The sequence below is a fragment of the Herpailurus yagouaroundi genome, unplaced genomic scaffold, assembly GCF_014898765.1.
Source record: "Herpailurus yagouaroundi ecotype Mexico unplaced genomic scaffold, PumYag 29, whole genome shotgun sequence".
Classification (NCBI taxonomy): domain Eukaryota; kingdom Metazoa; phylum Chordata; class Mammalia; order Carnivora; family Felidae; genus Herpailurus; species Herpailurus yagouaroundi.
The window spans coordinates 93118227-93139013 of record NW_024412377.1 but is presented as its reverse complement, the minus strand read 5'-3'; the positions used below and the strand labels follow the sequence as shown (position 1 = coordinate 93139013).

Genomic DNA, 20787 nt, shown 5'->3' with positions numbered 1-20787 from the left:
ATACTACAAACTCACTAGGTTGCTTCAAGGATAAAGGGATCTCTTCAAGGGTTTGCCCATCACTGTGGTAGAGATATCATAGAGTTAATATTTCATGACAACAAAGCACCAAGCATAGTGCCTGGCACATGGGAACTACTTAGTACAAATTAATCCCGTCTCTGCTTTAGTAATTATTTTATTCTGGACTTGTAAATGTAGGAACACTTAGATGGTTTTATACTGTAAATAGGTAAAAAATGGAATTATCTTAAAATTCAGGATTTATACCGCAGGGAGCCAATTGTAATTACACCATAGTATCTGTGTGACTGTAAGAGCTTTTTAAAATTTTAATCCTCTATGAATTGTGTTTGTCTAGGGTGATGCCATTTTGGGTGCAAATCAGAAGCAGCTGCAACCCTTATTTAAAATTTAAATATAGTATTGATTCGACAGTACCTATATGTAGAAGTCTTTAGCTTTCTGCTCTTTTTCGTGTGTGAAAAAACTTGGGCTTATGATTTTGATAACTACCAATCCATTTTTTTTTTCCAAAGAAAAAGATCTTTTTACAAGTTCTTTATAAAATTGTCCAGGTACTGGGTCTAGTCTCTTCTTGCATATTCATGGAATGCATGGACATTCCCTGCTGTCTTTTTGTTGTTGTCAAGGAAACCCCCAGTTCTCTACACAGGGATTACATTCTTCTTTCTTAATAGCTCTTAGATCATTCATTTGTGCAATGAATAAAAAATGTATTCATGGGCCCAGACAGTGTTCAGAACGTTTTTGAGGGGAGGGATGTAGCCAAGGGGAGAGATGTGCATCGTGAGAGGAGCAAGAGGGATAAAGGAAAAGGGGGAAAAAATGCTCCCTGAGGTTTCATTTTAATGAGGTAAAGCTGAAAATGTTATGTTTTTAATAAGGCTTGCCTATTTTTTATCAGTTTACAAAGTGTATAACATTACACGGCAGTGAGGTCAGTTTGTCAGGTCGAAGAAGAAGGGTTGGTTATTCAGTGGCTTCATTGGAAGAATGATTCCAAGAATGGGGCCCTGGCTGGGGAGCAAGGATGGGGATGTGTTTGGTAAAAAACTGTTGTGTTTATATATATATTTTCATTTGTATTTAAGGACTTTGAATTTTTAACGTAACTGAGGTGACAGAAAATGTGAAATGGTCTTTCATCCCAGGATATCATGTAGATAACTGAGTACTTTATTGTATTAAAAAGTGGTGTTCCTTAGATATGCCAATGTTTAGACTTTTTGAGTATGAATCAGGAGGAACACACCTATCTATCGGCAAGAAGGCTGTAGTTGTTCTTCAAAAGAATGATTTGGTTCTTGGGAGGAAAATAAATTATGGTGAACCTTCTAAATATTTGCTTGAATAAATGCGATAGGTATAAAGTATTTCTCCGTAAATAATTGAAAGTCTAAATAGGAAAGAAAGAACCTCTGGAGTGAGAGGAAAAGTTTAATTATATCTCAGCATCTGTGTCTATGAAAATTTGACCTATCATGTCTATTTTTTTATTTATATATGAAATTTATTGTCAAATTGGATTCCATACAACACCCAGTGCTCATCCCAAAAGGTGCCCTCCTCAATACCCATCACCCACCCTCTCCTCCCTCCCACCCCCCATCAACCCTCAGTTTTATCCAAGGGACACAGGAGTACTGATGCATAGGGGCACTTGTACCCCAATGTTCATAGCAGCACTCTCAACAAATTGAGAAAGAGCAGCACTCTTTCCATAACAAATTATGGAAAGAGCCTAAATGTCCATCAACTGATGAATGGATAAAGATATCATGTCTATTATACCTAGACTTGCTTGCCCACATGTATCATTAGTACATGCTGTCTTGACTGGCTTCTACTGGCTTCATCTGTTGGCTTTGTACCACAGTCTTCTTAGTTTCTCATGGAGTGATTTAGTTGCTTTGGCCATATTCTACATACAGTAAATTTCTGAAGATTTTGTTTTTTTCTAAGTTGCGGGAGGAAAAAGGAAATATATTATTATCGTATATTTCTGTAGAGTATAATGGAATATAGTATAGCCATCTTGTTTCACTGTGGTGCAGTCTTACCTTGCTCTGCTCTGTAGGGAAGCCATTTACTATCTGCAGATGAAACATTCTCTTCTCATCTCCTCACACTCAATTCCAGGAAATAATTGGAGATGTTGAAATAAAGCCATTCAATCAAGCTATTATGTGGCTGGAGAAAAGAAGATAACACAATCTATAGCTTAATAGAGAAGGCAACTTGAAAGAATTAGGAAGCAAAAATGTATAATAAAGGCTATTTGCTTGCTGTAGTAAAAAAAAAATAGAAGTAATATGAAATAAGTTAATATAAGAAGCATCTTTAGATTTGGCCTCACAGTAAACTCTGGGCACTCATCGCCTCAGTGAGCCACCACCCTGCTTACCCAGGAGGGCCCAGAGCTACACCAACCAGGCACTAGTCAGCTAACCAACCATGACACCATTCTGAGCAGGGGATTTTGAGAAACACCAGGAAATGGTCCAGTGCATAAATATTTCCCACACTGCTTCTCAACACTGGCTGTATGTTAGAATAACCAGGGAGCCTCTAAATAAAAATACCTATTACGTCATCCCTCATCAGACAACTTAAATCTGGATTCCTAGTCGAGGGGCTCAGGCATTTGTATTTTTTGTTTGTTTTTTTTTTTTCTTATATTTGCTTCATTTATTTATTTCTCGTTACTAGATATCTGTATTTTTAAATGCATCTCATGTGATTTTGATGCACAGTGAGAGTTGAACGTTACTGGTAAAGTGAAGGCTTTCTGAGTTGCACACAGCTGGCTAAAATAGACATTCCTGGGGAAGGGGATGCTTTAAGCCTCTGTACTTTCCCCATTTTAAGGAGATAAAGAATATGTCTAATACAATCTCCCCTGAATGAAATGGTGGTCTTTGATCATATTTTTGGTGGTCTTTGATCATATTTTGTCACAAGCGTTAAATGGACCTTGGCATCTGTAAGTGAGGAAGAAAGTAGAATTAGGGGCACCTGGGTGGCTCAGTTGGTTAAGTATCTGACGTTAGCTCAGGTCATGATCTCGCAGTTTGTGAGTTCAAGCCCCGCGTTGGGCTCTGTGCTGATAGCCCAGAGCCTGGAGCTTGCTTCACATTCTGTGTCTCCCCCTCTCTCTCTGCCCCTCCCATGCTCATGCTCTGTCTCTCAATAATAAATAAATGTTGAAAACATTTTAATAAAAATTTAAAAAAAGGAAAGTAGAATTAAATATCATTAAAACATATTTTTTAAAGTTTCATGAAACATAGTAATTAAATCACAAGTAATGGTGAGGGGTGGAAAGTATATCTTGAATTACCCAGATTTTATACCTCACTTTGCTGTATCCATGTTACCTTGTCTCTATCAACATGGCTTAAGGATTCTTTTGACTTATGCTACCAAAGTGAGTTTGTTCATTATACATTTACATTGAGAAAAACAGTGATTACCACCCTGATAGAAGCCTTATATGGAATGCTGGGTTTGAAAAGGTGAATGATGAAAAAAAAAATGGAAGCTCTGTCTGCATTTTCAGATAATCTAGATTTTTACATCCAGTGTAGTCTTTAGTGTTTGCATTATCTGTATGTTTCTTTAGTGGTATCTCAAAATTTGAGCTGCTACTGTAATCAGAGGACAATATCTCTTTAGCCCCAAATTCACATCTTTCAAAGGAAGTATCAAATTCTACTAGAATGTAAACTTTTTCACTCTTGATGATAAAAAACTGAGCAGATGTTCTTCTAACTAAATTCTCAAAGAGGGGCTGAGTTGCAAGAGTGTGAACACCATTCATGTTTAAAGTATAAGTATCCCTACACTTCAACTGTGGAATATAGAATTTAGTAAGGGAGCGGAGACAAAAACATAAAAACAGCTGAGGAATTTAGACATAAGAAATAGTATGACCTAAGTCCCAAGGCATACAAATCAAAGATACACCCAGTTTGGGGTGAGGAGTTTTTAGAGAAGACACTGGAGAACTGAGGGCTTTAGCTGGATCATTCATAAATGCATGGGTGAAGTTCAAAGGAGGATTTACAAAGCATTCCAAGTTGGGGGTGAGAAGACTCTGCTTGAATAGAAGTCTGAGCCGGGAATGAGGAGGATAACGAGAGAGGGACATGGAGTTGCTGGTCTCCAAGGCAGAGAAGCAGAGAATCTAACAGAAAACTGAAGGGGAGGGTAAATATGGGGACAGTCAATTGGGCTGTTCAAACACCCTGTTGAAGAGGTCAGGTGGAAGAGGTGAGCGGAAACTGCTATTGACCTTTGAAGAAAAGAGTAACATAATTAAAAATAAAATGCTGTCTGTTAAAGTTTGTCTCAGTAGCTTTAATTTAAGGGTGTAGAAAGGAAGTATAAATCTATATCTATGAGAGGCCTTTGTTTTACTTTACTCAAAGTTGTTACTTAAATTTTAAATCGTTAATGCTGACCAAAGCGTTTTTCTGGTGTTTGGGTATTTGGTACCTATCTATCTATCAAAGGCTTTGACAGTGTGGGAGTACCAGAGTAGAAAAGATAATAAATGTGCTGTCTATGGTTGGTTTTTGTTTATCTGTTCTATTTTTAAGCAAACATTTTGAAATCTTAATAACCTGGCTTACTTCTGTGTCATATAGCTTTTTCTCTTATTGTTCAGAAGCGCTTGAAAGTCCCAAACTTACTGGATTATGCTCTCCAGGCAAGCTCTGCTCTTTAAAAATTTGAAGTTATCAACTCTCCTGGGCCTTTTCTATAAGTAAGAAGAGACCACACTTGGTCATATCTCCTTACGCGCACTTAGACCAGATGACTGTATCTAAATACGTTCTTTCCGCTTGAGGGAACAGCATTATTAGAGGATTATCTCAAGTTGGGAAAAGAGATGATTCCCATTTATCATCCGCATAACATGTCTGTCTCTTAAAAGCGAGGCCATCAGAAACGCTTACATTGTTTATACATATACATTACCCTTTCTGGGTGTAAAATTCATGAATGGAGAAATATTGAGCTCCTTGCTCAGCAAGAGGAGACTGTCAGTATAAAGTAACATGCTTGGGAGGTGCACCAAATGAACCTCCACTGGCAGAGTTAATAGGGAGATGTGGGTCACAGAATCTAATGCTGATCTCCCAACCTTTAGATTAATCTCTCTCATCTCTGGGAGGATTGAGTGTTGATATAAATATCACCTGATTTTCAGTTATTAAGGTAATTCATTAAGGGTGCAGAAACATCTGATGAGATTTGGGGAGGGTATTTATATCTTGATTACTAATGTCAATTTTGTTTCAAATACCCTGAGTTGGCACCATTTTTAGTTTAATGTCTCAGATTCTGAAAATATTGAGGAATTTAGGATATCTGAAACAATCTGATTAAAATTTATATTAGGTGATTTTCTTTGATTCATGAGGTGCCAATTAGCATTTTATTTTAATTAAGAACATATCAAACGTGAATGAAAGTGGGCACTTGTTTTTGTATGGTCGATGGACCTATAGGTATGTGTGAGAAAACGTGAACATCTTAAAGAACTTCAAGCTTTCTCTATTTAAATTCTCTGAGGATTGCTCAAGCACTCCATTGTGGTTGTCTATTACATTTTTAAAATAAGGAAACAAAATATTTTTTGTTGCACATTAAAGTGAAATCCATTTTGCTAAATAAATGTGATCCTAATATACTTCTGCTGAGTAAACTGGTATATACTTATATTTAATTAAAAGCTCTTAAGCTTAAATTGTAAAATTCCCTAAAGAGAACGTGAACTTCAGCCAGCTGCCTGGGCATCTTAGCAACTATGTTTTGTATCTGCTAACAGCATAACTGGAACACTTGGGCTATGTCCACAGAACTCCGCCATGAGGGACTTAAAAATACATGGTGAATACATGGTGAGGTCAGCTCGCAATAAAGCTTTGTGTGCCTTTACAAAAAATCTATTAACTGTGATACTAGTATATGCAAGTCAAGGTGTTAAAATACATTTGTATAAACATAGAACAGATTATACACACAGTGTGCAAACTTCTGTGGTTCTACCCTTGAAATCCAAATAAAAGTTATATTATCCTTAGGATAAAATTCTAACATAGAGAGTCTTTTTTAAGGACATGTTCATCTAAGAATTGGGAGCATTAATGACTCCATCAGGTTGCACTGTTAATACAAAATAGAGCAGATCATGACTTTGGAATGAGATACCTGCTTTTACAATCGCACAGGTGTCCACCCCCATCTCACCCGGCAAAGAAACTTCTATGGTTTACAATAATTATAGTACTTGCAATTCTCTAATAACATGTGTGGTGGGTGGGGTAGTAGAAAGAAAGAGGGATGAAGAAGTAATTTCAAAGACTGAATAACAAAAAGGAGAAAATAGGAATATGGGTGAGATGTAAAGTAGCAATGACAGAGGAATGGGGTTGTGGGAAAGAACCCTCCCATCCATACTGGGTAGATTTCATAGTCCCACACCCCCCACTCCATGAGATTTTAAAAGTATGGGAACAAACCAGCCACAAGGAGAGAATAGAATGTAGATTGATCTGTAGGGAATCTGTTGCAGAAAAAAAATGAACATTTCCCTCACTCTTAAAACAATATTAAGAAATCTGATGAAACCATTTGGAAGCTGACACAACTTATTCAAACAAAGTGAATATTAGTCTCTGTATAATTGTGAGAATATTTCTTTCAGAAAAAGGAAACAATAATTTCAAGTCTTATTTGTATCTGTTTTATTTAAGAATTCCCATTGAATAGAACACTTTTGTAATACATATCAAATGAGCACTTTTTAAAATCTTCTCAGTCCCTGTTGACCATGACATGCCCACAGTTCTTTGGTGGTTACCAGCTTCATGGTACAATGAGAACCTTAAGACAAAATAGCTTAAGATGTTTCTGTGTTTTCTACTATTCTGAAAGCAAGTCAGACCAGATACTTGGGAGGCAGGTGAAAGAAGGAATCCTGGATTAAATGTAGTGATCGGTACATTTGCAATGTGTACACTCAAAATAGGGAGAAAAGGGTTTAGCAAGGCCATTTTACTAACCTCTTGGCGAGAGCATTTGTTTCAAAGAGAGAGACATGTAGGCAGACAGTCAAATGACTTGGAAAATATTCTTGAGGCTCTTAGGTCTCTACAGAGTTGGTAAGCAAGGGTTTGCAATAGAGTCTGATACATAATAGGTAGTAAATGTTGTGCAGTAAGTTGGCTTCTGGGAAGATAATGTGGTTGGGTGGCATGCATAGTTGTGGTAGTGAATTTAATTTTGTGTGCAAAAGCCAATATGAAACCGACTGTGTTTGTGAAGAACATACAAAGGCCATCTCTGCTATGTTTGTATTGCTGTGATTGAAATTCTGTGGTATTTATTTAGGCTAGAAAATGGAATATACTGCATCTAACAGTTGAATCTTTTGGTAAAATATTCTGATATGATCATCTAAAATGCTAAGGGAAGTCCCCATAGATTCATGTGAAATAAAAAATGTTAAAGTTCCTTATCCAAGAGGAAAATAGACAAAAAGAATGTTATGCTTTGTTCATTGGAACTAAAACTGGAGAATATAAAGTGAATGCCAGGGTCTTTTATTAATTGAATTAAGTAGATTTAATAAGAGTTGATAGTCAATGAAGTTATTATATAAATTTTTGATTCACAATTACAGTTCTTTGTTTTCTTTCCTAGAAAAAAAAGACGTTTTATTTTAAATTATTCACCCCTTTGTAAAACATTTAAGTGAACACCAAGACATGTCAGTTCCTTTGACACATTGACAGTTGACACACTGACTTACCTTAGTGTCTTCTCTCTCTCCATTTTTCTCCACCCCACTTATTTTTAGAGCTACCGACATCATACATTGATGGAACCTCCGTTTAGGTTCATTCTGAAGATCATGAGAGATGTTTATATCAGTTTTTCATTACTATTCTTTAAGTAAGGAATTTATTCAGATACCTATATAAATCTATAATGACAGTGAGTGCTGTTTACTCTATTTCTGGTCCAGGAGTTTATAAATAAACAGTATCAAGCAGTTATTTCCTTATTTATCTTGTGTTTGCTAGGAGAACTTTGACTGAACGGTTAGTTTTATCTCCGTTATTTATAAAAGGTACAAAATGTGGTGGGGATTCTTCATATGCTTGACACAGACCTGTTTCTTATTTAAAATTTTCTGTGTTGGGGCACCTGGGTGGCTCAGTCAGTTAAGGGTCTGACTCTGACTTTTGGCTTAGGTCATGATTTCATGGTTTGTGAGTTTGAGCCTCACATCAGGCTCCATGCTTACATATGGAGGTTGCTTGGGATTCTTTCTCTCCTCCTCTATCTGTCCCCAGCTCAATATCATGCTCTCTCTCAAAATAAATAAACTTAAAAAATTTTCTTAATAAAAAAATAAAATTCTTTCTGTATTTAAATCAAAGATATAGTATGAATTTAGCATCTGTGTGTGTGCTGCTTCTTAATGTGAATTCTAGTTTTATTTACACCTAATGAAACCTAGTGCAAAAGATTCAATGTAAAATGAGAGTATTAGCAATTTAAGATAGGCACAGTTTTGAAGCTTTGGTTAAATCCTATAAAAATGTACAGAGGGGCACCTGGGTGGCTCAGTCGGTTAAGCATCCAACTTCAGCTCAGGTCATGATCTCACAGTCTGTGGGTTTGAGCCCCACATCGGGCTCTGTGCTGACAGCTCAGAGCCTGGACCCTGCTTCGGATTCTGTGTCTCCCTCTCTCTGCCCCTCTCCTGCTCACTCCTCTGTCTTTCTTTCTCTCAAAAGTAAATAAACATAATTTTTTTTTTTAATGTACAGAATAGTTTAACTGAGTCTGGCTTACCTCAACTATATTAAAATGGTATTGGCACTGAGAGACTTCTTAGTATGGTGATTAGGCAAAACCACTGATGTGATGTTTCAAAAGATTTATTTGTACAAAAAGCATTTAAAATGTATTATCATATACATATATGTACATATGCATATATATTATCTCAAAATTTTTCTAATAGCAAAATGTGGGCTTCACTGGAAGCCATATTAAAAGGTGTTATTATCTGAAGATCTTATTGAGTTCTCTTTTAAAACATATATAAAATGAGACACTATAAGATCACAGCAACAACTTCAGTAATCTAATATTGAACAAACTTATGTTTTTAGTTATATTGTTTGGAAAAAGGTAAGACATTTAGTCATTTTCCTGCTTGGCAATTAAGAGTTGTTGCAACATCTGTGGCAGAAATCATATGTATTTGTTTTATATTTTTTAATATACCAGAGTTATGCATTGATCTCAATTCTCTTATGGTAGAAATATTTTATTCATTTGAATACCCGTAATCCTTTGTTTCCACAGGTGAAAGGCTGAGTACATGGAATGGAATGAGTTGGAGATTTGGGTATAGGATATAGGATTAGGGTAGGAACAACCGAGCCCTATGCAAGTAATATTTTATAGAGATAACACGGTGAAGATGTGACGGGGTATAGTGAAGGGTTTTCTTTCTTGCTTTTATAAGGTTGAAAGGGGTAATGTAAAAATTGTATATGTCTTCTAGTTACATAAAAGTCTTGTTTTCTTTGGTTTTCTATCAAAGCTTAGTTAAAAATATAGAAGGAGCGTCTTAGAGTTTTTATTGATAGTTCACATCCTTCTGTATTTATTTTGGTGTGTAAAGAATACAAGCACTGCTCATTCTTTCTCAATAAGGATTTTTCTTTTCTGACTTATCAGTAAATGCTAGATGGTGGTACTTTCATACATGGGAGGGAGTGGCTTCTTGCTACAGGAACGTTCCCCCTATTGATGGGGGACAGAGGTGGCTCCGTCATAATTATTCCTTCTGCAAGCTTTCAGGCTTAGCCTGAGCATATGTGGCATGGATCAGGGCTAGTCTGAAAACTAATTCTACAACAGTGTCCTGGAGTGGGAGAGCGAGACACTCTGCAATCCTGCATGTTTCTCTTTGTCTTCTTCATGGGTCATTGCACCCACAGGCACCTTTTCACACTGCCGTGACACAGGGGCCAGGACAGCTGTAGTGGCAGGATCCTCTCCTAGGACAACTGAATTCCACTCTGATGAAGGTGAGGGCCCAGGATTTACTCTTTCCTCGTGCCTGGGCAAAGAGTTTTGCTGATGTATTTCTGGAAGCAGTAAAGTCCATTGAGCTTAATGGTTGGTACCTTTTAGCAATTTACAATCAAGGGAAATGTTCTGAGGATATGTCTTATGTGAAGTATGCTTATCCAAATGTTTAGATGCGACCCCTGAACTTCCTTTGGAGAATATGTTAGTAAGAAGAGCCATAACAGACCCAATCCAAATCACCTCTCACGAAGGGCAAAGGTATAAAGTATGGAGGGCTCTTCCTTCCTGGTGTTTTCAGTGACGTATCCTGCGCAGGGCCCCCCATCCGGGGCTTCTTGCCCTTGTGTCTGGGATGTCGCTGCAGCCTGTGCAGCTAAATCTTGTCTCACTGTTACACCGGGGGCGGGGGGGGGGGAGGTTGTTGTTGCACTGTGAAAGCACTATAAAGAAACCTCTTATTTACTTTTCTAAAAACAGTCTTCTCTAGGACAGATTTTGGCAAGAGGACTCTCTTCTCATTTCCTTATTGACTAGAAGGTGTCTAAGCATCCCCTTTCAGAAAACAATAATCACATACTTTTTCTGTATGATCTGGTGAAATGGTCTTAATTTTTCTTTTTCTTTTTTTTTTCAGTTCACACACATGTGAATTCCCACATTTCATTAAGACAATGTATATATGTGATTCCTTGTTTCAGTTTAAGCACATTGCTTTGTTAAATGTGTTGAAGAGTTTTCATAACCTGTTCCTACCACTTTAAATTGGATATATTTTTCTTGTTGTTAATGTGAATCCACAAATTTGGAAACTGAGAACCCTGTGTAGAAGGGTGATTGCCTGTTATGTAAAAAGATTCGAATCCTTTCTTTGTGTGTGTGAGCTTAATCAGCCAGCCTTGCTATCGATTTCTTCTGTCATACACTGCCAAATCTTCTATTCAAGTGTTGTGAAAACTCTTTGTTTTTTTCAGGTCGAATGAGTGATTTGAGTGTAATTGGTCATCCAATAGATTCAGAATCTAAAGAAGATGAACCTTGTAGTGAAGAAACAGACCCAGAGCACGATCTAATTGCTGAAATTTTACCTGAGATAATTGAAATAGATCTGTACCACAGTGAAGAAGACGAAGAGGAGGATGAAGAATGTACGAATGCTACTGACGTCACGACCACCCCGTCAGTGCAGTACATAAATGGGAAACAGCTCGTTACCACTGTCCCCAAGGACCCAGAAACAGCAGAAGCTCGGCGTGGCCAGTTTGAGAGCGTTGCACCTTCTCAAAATTTTTCAGACAGCAGTGAAAGTGAAACGCATCAGTTTGTGATGGCTGAAACTGGACAGTCTACTGCTGTGCAACCTAATGAATCGAAAGAGACAACAGAGTCACTTGAACTTACGTGGAGGCCTGAGACTTACCCAGAAACACCAGAACATTTCTCAAGTGGTGAGCCTGATGTGTTGCCCACAGTCCCATTGCATGAGGGAGAAACCACAGAGGGGCGAGAATCAGTCACAGAGAGAGGGCCTGAATTTGATAATCTGGTCCATGAGCACATAGAACCTGTACCTCTGTTTTCTGAAGAGTCTTCAGGAGATGCTTCCATTGACCAAGAATCTCAAAAAATAGTATTTTCAAGGGCTACTGAAGTAACATTTGGTGAAGAGGCAGAAAAAAGCACTTCTGTCACATACACTCCAAGTACAGTTCCAACTTCTGTGTCAGCAGATGTTTCAGAGGAAGTCTCAGTTACCTTCACAGGAAATGCCCTCCCTGATGACCGCTTGTCCACTGTAGAAAGCTGGGCCGAAATAACCCCTAGGGAAAATGCAGAGCTCTCAGTCAGCCCTTCAATTCCCATTCCAGAAGGCTCTGGGGAAGCAGAAGAAGATAAAGATAAAATGTTCACCATAACAACTGATTTCTCACAGAGCAGTACTACAGATACATCCATTACTTTAGACACTGGCAAGATCATGATCACAGAAAGTCTTTTTGATGTTCCTGCAACCACCTCTTATTCGATCTCTCAACAACTTTCTGCAGAAGTAGTGCCAACCAAATTTACAGGGGAAACAGACACTTCTGAGTGGGTTTTCAGTACATCTCTTGAAGGAAAGAAGAGAAAAGATGAGGAGGTGGGATCTACAGTTGGATCTGCTACAGTTCAGGTACATTCATCTACACAGAGATCAGATCAATTGATTTTACCCTCTGAATTAGAAAGCTCAAATGAAGCTACATCTAGTGGTTCAGCATCTACTGACAGGAGCAGTTTTATGTCCTCGACAAAACCCACACAATCTGAAAAAGAAATGGCAAGGTCTACTCTTGTCTTTACAGAAACAAATGTTTTAGACAGTCTGGGGGCACAGACTGCTAAGCCCAGCAGTAGCGGTCACCATGAGGTTCAAGAAGGGCCGTCCACTGTCCCAGGTAGCCCCACCTCTCTCTCCATGGAGCTGGGCTCTGGAGAAGCTGCTGCTGACCCAGAAACTACCACTGTTTCTTCATTTTCATTAAATTTAGAGTCTGAAATTCAAACCAAAAAGGAAGCAGCTGGCACTTTGTTTCCCCATGTGGAAACTATACTCCCTTCTGAGCCAACAGAATTAGCTTTGACTACTGTAATGGACAGGGAGGTTGCTGAAATTATAAGCCAAACATCCAAAGAAAACTTGGTTTTAGAAGTCTCGGGAGAACAACACCATGGGGCAGAGATAAAGGGCTTTTCTACAGATTTTCCTTTAGAAGAAGATTTCAGTGGTGACTTGAGAGAATACTCAACGGTAACTTATCCCATAGCAAAAGAAGAACGAGTAATGATGGAAGGCTCTGGGGACGCAGCACTGAAGGATACCCAGATTTCACTATCACCTGTAATACCTACTTCAGATCACAGCAACCACAGAGCCGACTCAGAAGGACCCAGTGGCACTTTGGTCAGCACTGCTGGCTTGCCTTGGGAAGAGTTTACAGCCTCAGCTGAGGGCTCAGGTGAGCAGTTGGTCTCAGTAAGCAGCTCCGTGGACCAAGTGTTTCCCAGTGCTGTGGGAAATGTTTCTAGTACAGATCCCCCATTTACTGACCAACGATTGGGAGTAGAAGGTGCTATTAATGAAACTGATACAAGATCCACCATTTTACCAACATCAGAAACTGAAGGTACTGAAGCTGCGACAGAAAAGGGGGGAGTGAAAGTCGCTGTCACAGTCTCAGCAAACTTTCCCCAGACTATGGCGCCAGCCAAATTATGGTCCACACAAGAAGTCAACCCTGTGAGACAAGGAATTGAAAGTGAGACAGTGTCAGAGGAAAAGATTCAGGAGCAAAAATCTTTTGAATTCCCTCAAAGTTCTGTTGCACCAGAACAAACAGTTTTCTATTCACAAACATTTACTGAACTGGGACTCCACACCACAGATTCCCCTACGCTAACGACAAAGAAAATGTACCATCCTGATGAGGAAATGGAGGAGGAAGACATTTCTTTAGTTGATGTGTCTACTCCGGATCCAGAAGCAAAGGGCTTGGCACCCTTCACTGCTGTCCCTGAAGTTACTGAAAAATCCCATTTTTTCTTAGCTACTACCTCAGTGACTGAATCTGTATCCACTGAAAGTGTAGTTACAGATTCACCAATCAAAAAGGAGGAAAATGTAAAACCTTTTCCTGAAGTTATGAGACCAATAATTAAAGAGTCAGATACTGATCTTTTATTCTCTGGGCTGGGATCAGGAGAAGAAGTCTTGGCTACTACAGTATCAGTGAGTTTTACTGAAACGGAACAAATTGTTACCACATTATATCCTCACGCTTCTCAAATGGAGAACTTAGAAACCAGCCTCATAAGTGATACAAGTGAAGGCTATAAGGGAAGAGAAAATGTAGCAAATGAAGTTAGGCCACTCATTTCTAAGACAGAAAACCTCTCTGAAAATAGTGAGACAGCATCCAGCACGACCTTACTAGAAATTTTAAGGGACACCAGAACTGAAGGACCCTCTATGGCACCTCTCACTTTCTCCATAGATACTGAACATCCTCAGAGTCAGACTCACACTTGGGCAGAAGAAATCCAGACCAGTAGACCTCAACTGATGACTGAACAAGTCTTTAACGAGAATTCTTCAACAGCAGAAACAAAAGACACGGCAACCCCTCCCTCTGATTTTCTGGCTAGAACTTACAGTCTTCAAATGGCCAAAGGATTTGTTACATCAGCACCAAAACCATCTGACTTGCTTTATGAACATTCTGGAGAGGGATCTGGGGAATTGGATATGGTTGATTTAGTCCACACTTCTGGAACTACTCAGGCAACCAGGCAAGGAAGCACCACATTTGTTTCTGATAGATCCCTGGAAAAACATCCTGCAGTTCCAAGTGCTAAAGCTGTTACTGTTAATGGATTCCCAACAGTTTCAATGTTGCTGCCTCTTCATTTAGAGCCGAATGAAAGCTCCCCTGATCCAACTAGCACAGTGTCAAATACAGTGTCATATGAGAGGTCCACAGAAGGTGCTGCAGATAGTTTCCAAGACCATTTCAGAGGATTTGAGGATTCCACCATAAAACCTAACAGAAGAAAAGCCACTGAAAACATTATTATAGATCTGGACAAAGAGGACAAGGATTTAATACTGACAATTACAGAGAGTACCATCCTTGAAATTCTCCCTGAGCTGACATCAGATAAAAATACTATCATAGATATAGATCACACTAAACCTGTATATGAAGACATCCTTGGAATGCAAACAGACATAGATCCAGAGGCATTATCAGGACCACACGGCAGTAGTGAAGAAAGCATTCAAGTTCAAGAGAAGTATGAGGTGGCTGTTAACCTTTCTTTAACTGATGAAAACTTTGAGGGCTCTGGTGATATTCTTCTGGCTAACTACACTCAGACAACACATAATGAATCAATGACTTCTGAAGACAGAAGCCACCTAGATCACATTGGCTTTCTCTTCACAACTCGGATCCCTGAAACAGAATTAGATATTTTGCTTCCCACAGCGACATCTCTGACCATTCCTAGTACATCTGCCACAGTTAATCCAGAGATTGAAGAACCAAAAATTGAAGCAAAAGCCGTGGATGATATCTTTGAGTCAAGTACTTTGTCTGATGGTCAAGCTATTGCAGACCAAAGTGAGGTAATATCCACATTGAGCCATATGGAGACACAAGATGAGTATGAAGAAAAGAAATACGTAGGTCCTTCGTTTCAGCCAGAATTCTCATCGGGAACCGAGGAGGCACTGATAGATCCTACACCCTATGTAAGTATCGGTACTATCCACCTCATGGCTCAGAGTTTAACAGAGGCATCTAATGTGATGGAAGGATCCGGTCCCTCAGATTACACTGATACCTCAGCACTTACCGCTTTTGCAAAGTTGTCCTCTCAGACACCATCATCTCCACTTACTGTCTACTTAGGCAGTGGACCCTCTGAACATGCAGAGGGCCCCCAGGCAAGTGCTCTGCCAGGCACAGATGTCGGCACATCTCCAATGTCTCCAGGAAAACTTGCAGATACTGAAGTGCCTTTCACATCATCGAGGGAAGAGTTCGTTCACATAACTGAGCCTCCATCCTTATCTTCTGACACTGGATTAGAACCGTCAGAAGATGAAACTAATCGTAAATTATTAGGACAAATGGAAGCTTCTCCCACAGAACTGATTGCTGAAGAAGGAACTGAGATTCTCCAAGATTCCCAAAACAAAACCAACACTCTGCTTTCTGGAGAAATGGTCAAGGTGTTTCCCAGTATTAGAACACCCGAGGCTGGGACTGTGGCCACAACTGCAGGTGAAATTAAGTTAGAAGGTGCTACACTGTGGCCACATTCTACTTCTGCTTCTGCAATGTATGAAGTTGAGGCAGATGTCGTGCCTCAGCCCAGCCCACAGGTTTCTGAGAGGCCCACCATTTCTTCGTCTCTGGAAATAAACCCTGAAACACAAGCAGCTTTGATCAGAGAGGAGGATCATACAGTAGCAACATCAGAACAGCAAGTATCAGCAAGAATTCTTGATTCCAATAATCAGGCAACAGTAAGCATTGCAGAGTTAAATACTGAGCTTGCAACACCATCATTTTCCCTTCTGGAAACTTCTAATGAAACCAGTTTCCTGATTGACATTAATGAAGAGTCAGTGGAAGGCACAGCAGTCTATTTACCAGGTAAGGTTGCAACATTGATAAATCTGTTTCCAAACTCGGAAACAGTCCCTTGGTCCTAACATGTATATATATGTATATAATTTTTACTGTGATATTAAATCAGTGAAGATTTTTATATTATTCACATAACACCAGGACAGGCCACAGTATTGAGTTCATAATTAGATGCAAAGAAAGTAAGTATATATTATTTCTGGGCTTTATAGATATTCTTTGTATTTTTCTGGGTTTTAGAAACAACATATAATTGTGACCTAGGAAATGTGAAATTGTTAACGGTGTAAAAATTTAATTTGGTTTTACTCATAACTAAAATATTGCCTTGTCATATGTCCTGTAGTTATACATCTTAGTTTAAAAACAGGAAAAAAAATCTCATTTTTAAAAATCTCTCATTGATGGGTGCTATTATGACGATATCAAAATCTGTCAGGCCTTTAAAATTTGAGAGTAGTAAATAACTCTAATAAACATTCACGTAGTTTGTGCAATATCAGTTATCAGTCCATACTTTCATGTAATTTCCTTGCTCCAGATAGTCTGCATAATACCTCGCCAGAGTGGGTATATATTTACGCCCTGCCTGTCAGAAGAAGATTTCTATTTTTTACTGAATGGATAGAAAGCATGAATTTGATACTGGGTCAATAAACTCTCTCATTTGGTCTTCACAAAAATGCTGTATTATTATTATCATCATCCCTTTATTATTATCATCCCTATTTAAATGCATGGGAGGTGGATGTTCAGAGAAGTTCTGTAATTTGCTCAGGGTTGCATAGCCACACATGCCATGGCATAGGTGGGATTTGAACCCAGGTCAACACCACCCCAAAGTCCATGGTCTTCTCATTGCTCTTTGCTGGTTTCCTATTAATATAGTATAACAATGAATAATCGGTATTTAATTATTTGTAAACCAGAAACCTTGGGATATTTACTTTGTAGAATTTATTTTCCTTTTAATCTAGCTTGGTAATATTGAAAAGCCTGCTCTAATGGTATTTTCCAGTAATGTTATTTAAATAACTATGTCAGTGGAATCCACAAATGTCCATTACCACCTAGCCACTACCTAGAAAAAGGAAAAAAAAAAAATCAGTATCTCAAGGGCTGTGTTGTTGAAAATATGTTTTATTTTAATGAATATGTTTTCCGGCATGGCTGTACTTAGAATTATTCTCCTGATCGTTTCAATGTTATCTTTTTGTACCTACCGTTAATGCCTCAGCTTGTTGTGCTTCGGATAGAGTAAAATAATTGTAAAGTGCAACTTTTATAAATGACTCAAAGTATTTTCTGAAGAAAACTAATCAAAGGTGGTTGATGGAATTTTTCACTGTCACTCTATATTTAGCCTGTAAATGATAACCTAGTAATCTGGCCAATATTTATTCTTTTGCAATTTCGCTGCAAATACTTCAGGTTGGTGAAAATATAATACAGAAATCATTGGTAAATCACAGAGAGAGAATTCGGTTTGACAAATGAGTGAGAAATGTGTGCCAGTGATGCAGCCCACAATGTTTACCTAGAATTAGAGCCTGCGTCTTCACTGCGAAGCCAGTTGTCACTTCAGGCAAATTTGGTAAACAGCAGCGCATAATGGATTGCCTGGTCTATCGGTTGCAGGTTCAACTTTCGAAGAGTAATACAAACTGTTTAGGGAAGAATAAAATTTGCCAAAACAAAACTTTTCTCCTAATCCCAACTACTTTCAGTTCACAGAAAGCCCCCCGCTTTCTTGCCAAGTCCTTGTCCCATACTCTCAGCATGGTGTCTGGAGCCTGTGGTGGAAATAGTAACAGAATTTCATAGTCGTGTGGCACGGCACAGTTTTAGCAAGCGCTGTCGCATAAGTGTCACTCTGGTTTTGCACTGAGGGCAGCACGTAGATGTGTTGTTGACAGCATCCTTGACCTACAAGCAGTGTACTTTCCGAGGCAGAAGGCTAAAATGGCTAGGGAGATTTTACATATTTTTAGGACTATAGGAGAAAGAGTCTTAGAATAATTGGAGAAGTAGGTGTAAGCATCTGATTATAATGTTGAACCCCCAGAGGCGAGTGTATTATCTGTCAAGTCTTTCTCATAGTCTGGGATTTACTTAACACTCAGAAAGTTTGAGTTTGACGTTCTCATATGGAAAGGCTCAGTTGTCTTCCACAGCAGTGCTCGCTTATTCAAATATTCCTGAGTTTATGTTTCATGACTAGACATCATTTTTCATGTGTAATTATTTCAGGGTTTCGGGACTCAAGATTCTTGAAAATACAGGTTTTCGTCCAAATATATCCTATTTCAATTATTTTGTAGAACTTTCAACTCTTATCTGTATTTTTGTACATTTTGAAACATAGGGGATCCTGAAAAAGTAAAGTAATAAACATAAGTGATTCATGTAAATGCAATTATCCAAGCAATATTACAGAAGAATATACGTGTTCAAACTATGTAAAAGTATTTGCATTTAGAAAGCATATTTTAAAGGTTTTTCTTCTCAGAAATTTGTGTCTGTCACCTTTACATTTATCTTCTAGGAGTGTCAATGTTATTTGTGTTTGAATAAGAAAACTGTAATAAAACTTTGGGGTTTCAAAAAAATTGGGGGTTTCATTTTAGGTGAGGTGTTTGTCTTTGGGTTTGTTTTTGTACAGTAGAGTTTAATTTATGTGTTGCTTTTCTTCAAGTATAGTTTAAAGGAGTACATTTGGAACGTGTTTTTGGAAAAAGCATATTAATGTAGCAGAAGAGACTTCAGTGCACACTTTCGAAGAAAAACAGTTTCTGAGCATTAAGTGGTAAAAGGCAATAATAATTCAAATGATGATAACCAGCCAAACTGCTAAAAAGAATGCATGTTCTGTGTATCCAGCCATTTCACATGAACTAACCTCGTTTAAAAGAATACATTTTCCATTCACTGTGCACATATGTGTAATCATTTTTGACTAAAATCAATTGCCATTATCATGCCGACTAAATCTGCAGTAGAATATGTTAGTTGCCAGATACTGTACAAAATATTGTTTAAAAATAATGATGACTGAATCCCAGAAATGAATAGATGCAATTCGTAACAATTAGTTATAATGCCAAGAAACACTCCAGAGAGTAAAGTTAATGCTAATTTTTGTGTGTAGTATCTAAATTGCTATGGTAAAGCTTATATTTATGGTAGCAATAAGTGGCAATTTATGCTGAAATACACTGAAACTTGGATATGAGCCTAACTGCCTTTCTTACTTTCCTGAACATGGTAGGACCTGATCGTTGCAAAACGAACCCGTGCCTTAATGGAGGCACCTGTTATCCTACTGAAACTTCCTATGTATGCACCTGTGTGCCAGGATTCAGTGGCGACCAGTGTGAACTGGGTAAGATGTTCTTGCCTGAAAGAGTGTGATGCTTTTCCAGAAGATATATTGGGGCAGAATTTATATTGCTCAAAGGATTTCATAAAAACCCGTTTGTGGATGAATTATTTGTTAAATGATGTTAAAATCATGGAGTAATTCAAGTAGAGTCTGGGAAATGGGGACAGGTGTTTACGGAATTTTTGTTAATATACCCAAAACTCAGTGAAGCTACCTGAGGTGATTTGTGTCTTTTTATAGTTTTTGTAGGTAGGCTTTACAAATGGAAAGTTGCATAAATAGTAAGGAAATACTTTAATCTATTTCCCTCAGTGGACATATCAACAATCAATTTAAATACAAAATAACTTTAGAAAGCTGTATTTAAAAATTAGGGAGTTTGGGGGTGGCTGGGTGACTCAACCAGCTGAGCGTCCAACTTTGGCTCAGGTCATGATCTCATGGTTTTTGAGATCAAGCCCGCATCGGGTTTTCTGCATCAGTGTGGAGCCTGCTTCTGATCCTCTGTCCCCCTCTCTCTCTGCCCGTCCCTTGCTTGCACTCTTTCTCAAAAATAAATAAACATTAAAAAATTAGGGGGTTTAGCTTTTGTGTTTTGAGCTAACTCGTTCCTCTGGGGTGGAATTGGCCCTGGTCTCCAGAGGCTAGCCTAACCCACCTGTACCTCAAGAAGTTGTAAAGTTTCTGTCTTCCTCTTTTTTGGGTTTCAAGAAGTATATTATCTCTTTACTAAATCAGTTCCTTTCACTGTCATTCTTATTTTGGTTTCCTTTTCTTTAAAAAAAAAAAAAAAAAAAGACTCCAGTTCTGATTTGACTAAATATAGACCTTTCCTCTGAGAAAAGAGATGATGGAATACATTGGACAGGTGATCCTTTTAGAGGTACCATAAAGATTTTCTCATACAATTTAGTAAAGAAAGCCCATGATAACACTTTAGATTACACAAAAATACTGAGATAAAATTCTCAACACTCATTTTAAAAGAGTGCTTGTCTTGTGAAGTTTTCTTCAGTGTTTATTCACTTATTTTTGAGAGAGACAGAGTACAAACGGAGG

At 38.3% G+C, this 20787-nt stretch overlaps 1 protein-coding gene across 2 annotated transcripts in view; it reads left to right on the top strand.

Moving 5' to 3' along the window:
* Window positions 1-20787, top strand: part of VCAN (versican) — a 111479-nt gene that overhangs the window by 56683 nt on the left and 34009 nt on the right. For both annotated transcript variants that reach the window (XM_040449341.1, XM_040449348.1), the window contains 2 exons: window positions 11124-16352; window positions 19615-19728. In XM_040449341.1, coding sequence (XP_040305275.1) covers window positions 11124-16352; window positions 19615-19728 — 5343 coding nt within the window. The remainder of the gene's footprint in view (window positions 1-11123; window positions 16353-19614; window positions 19729-20787) is intronic.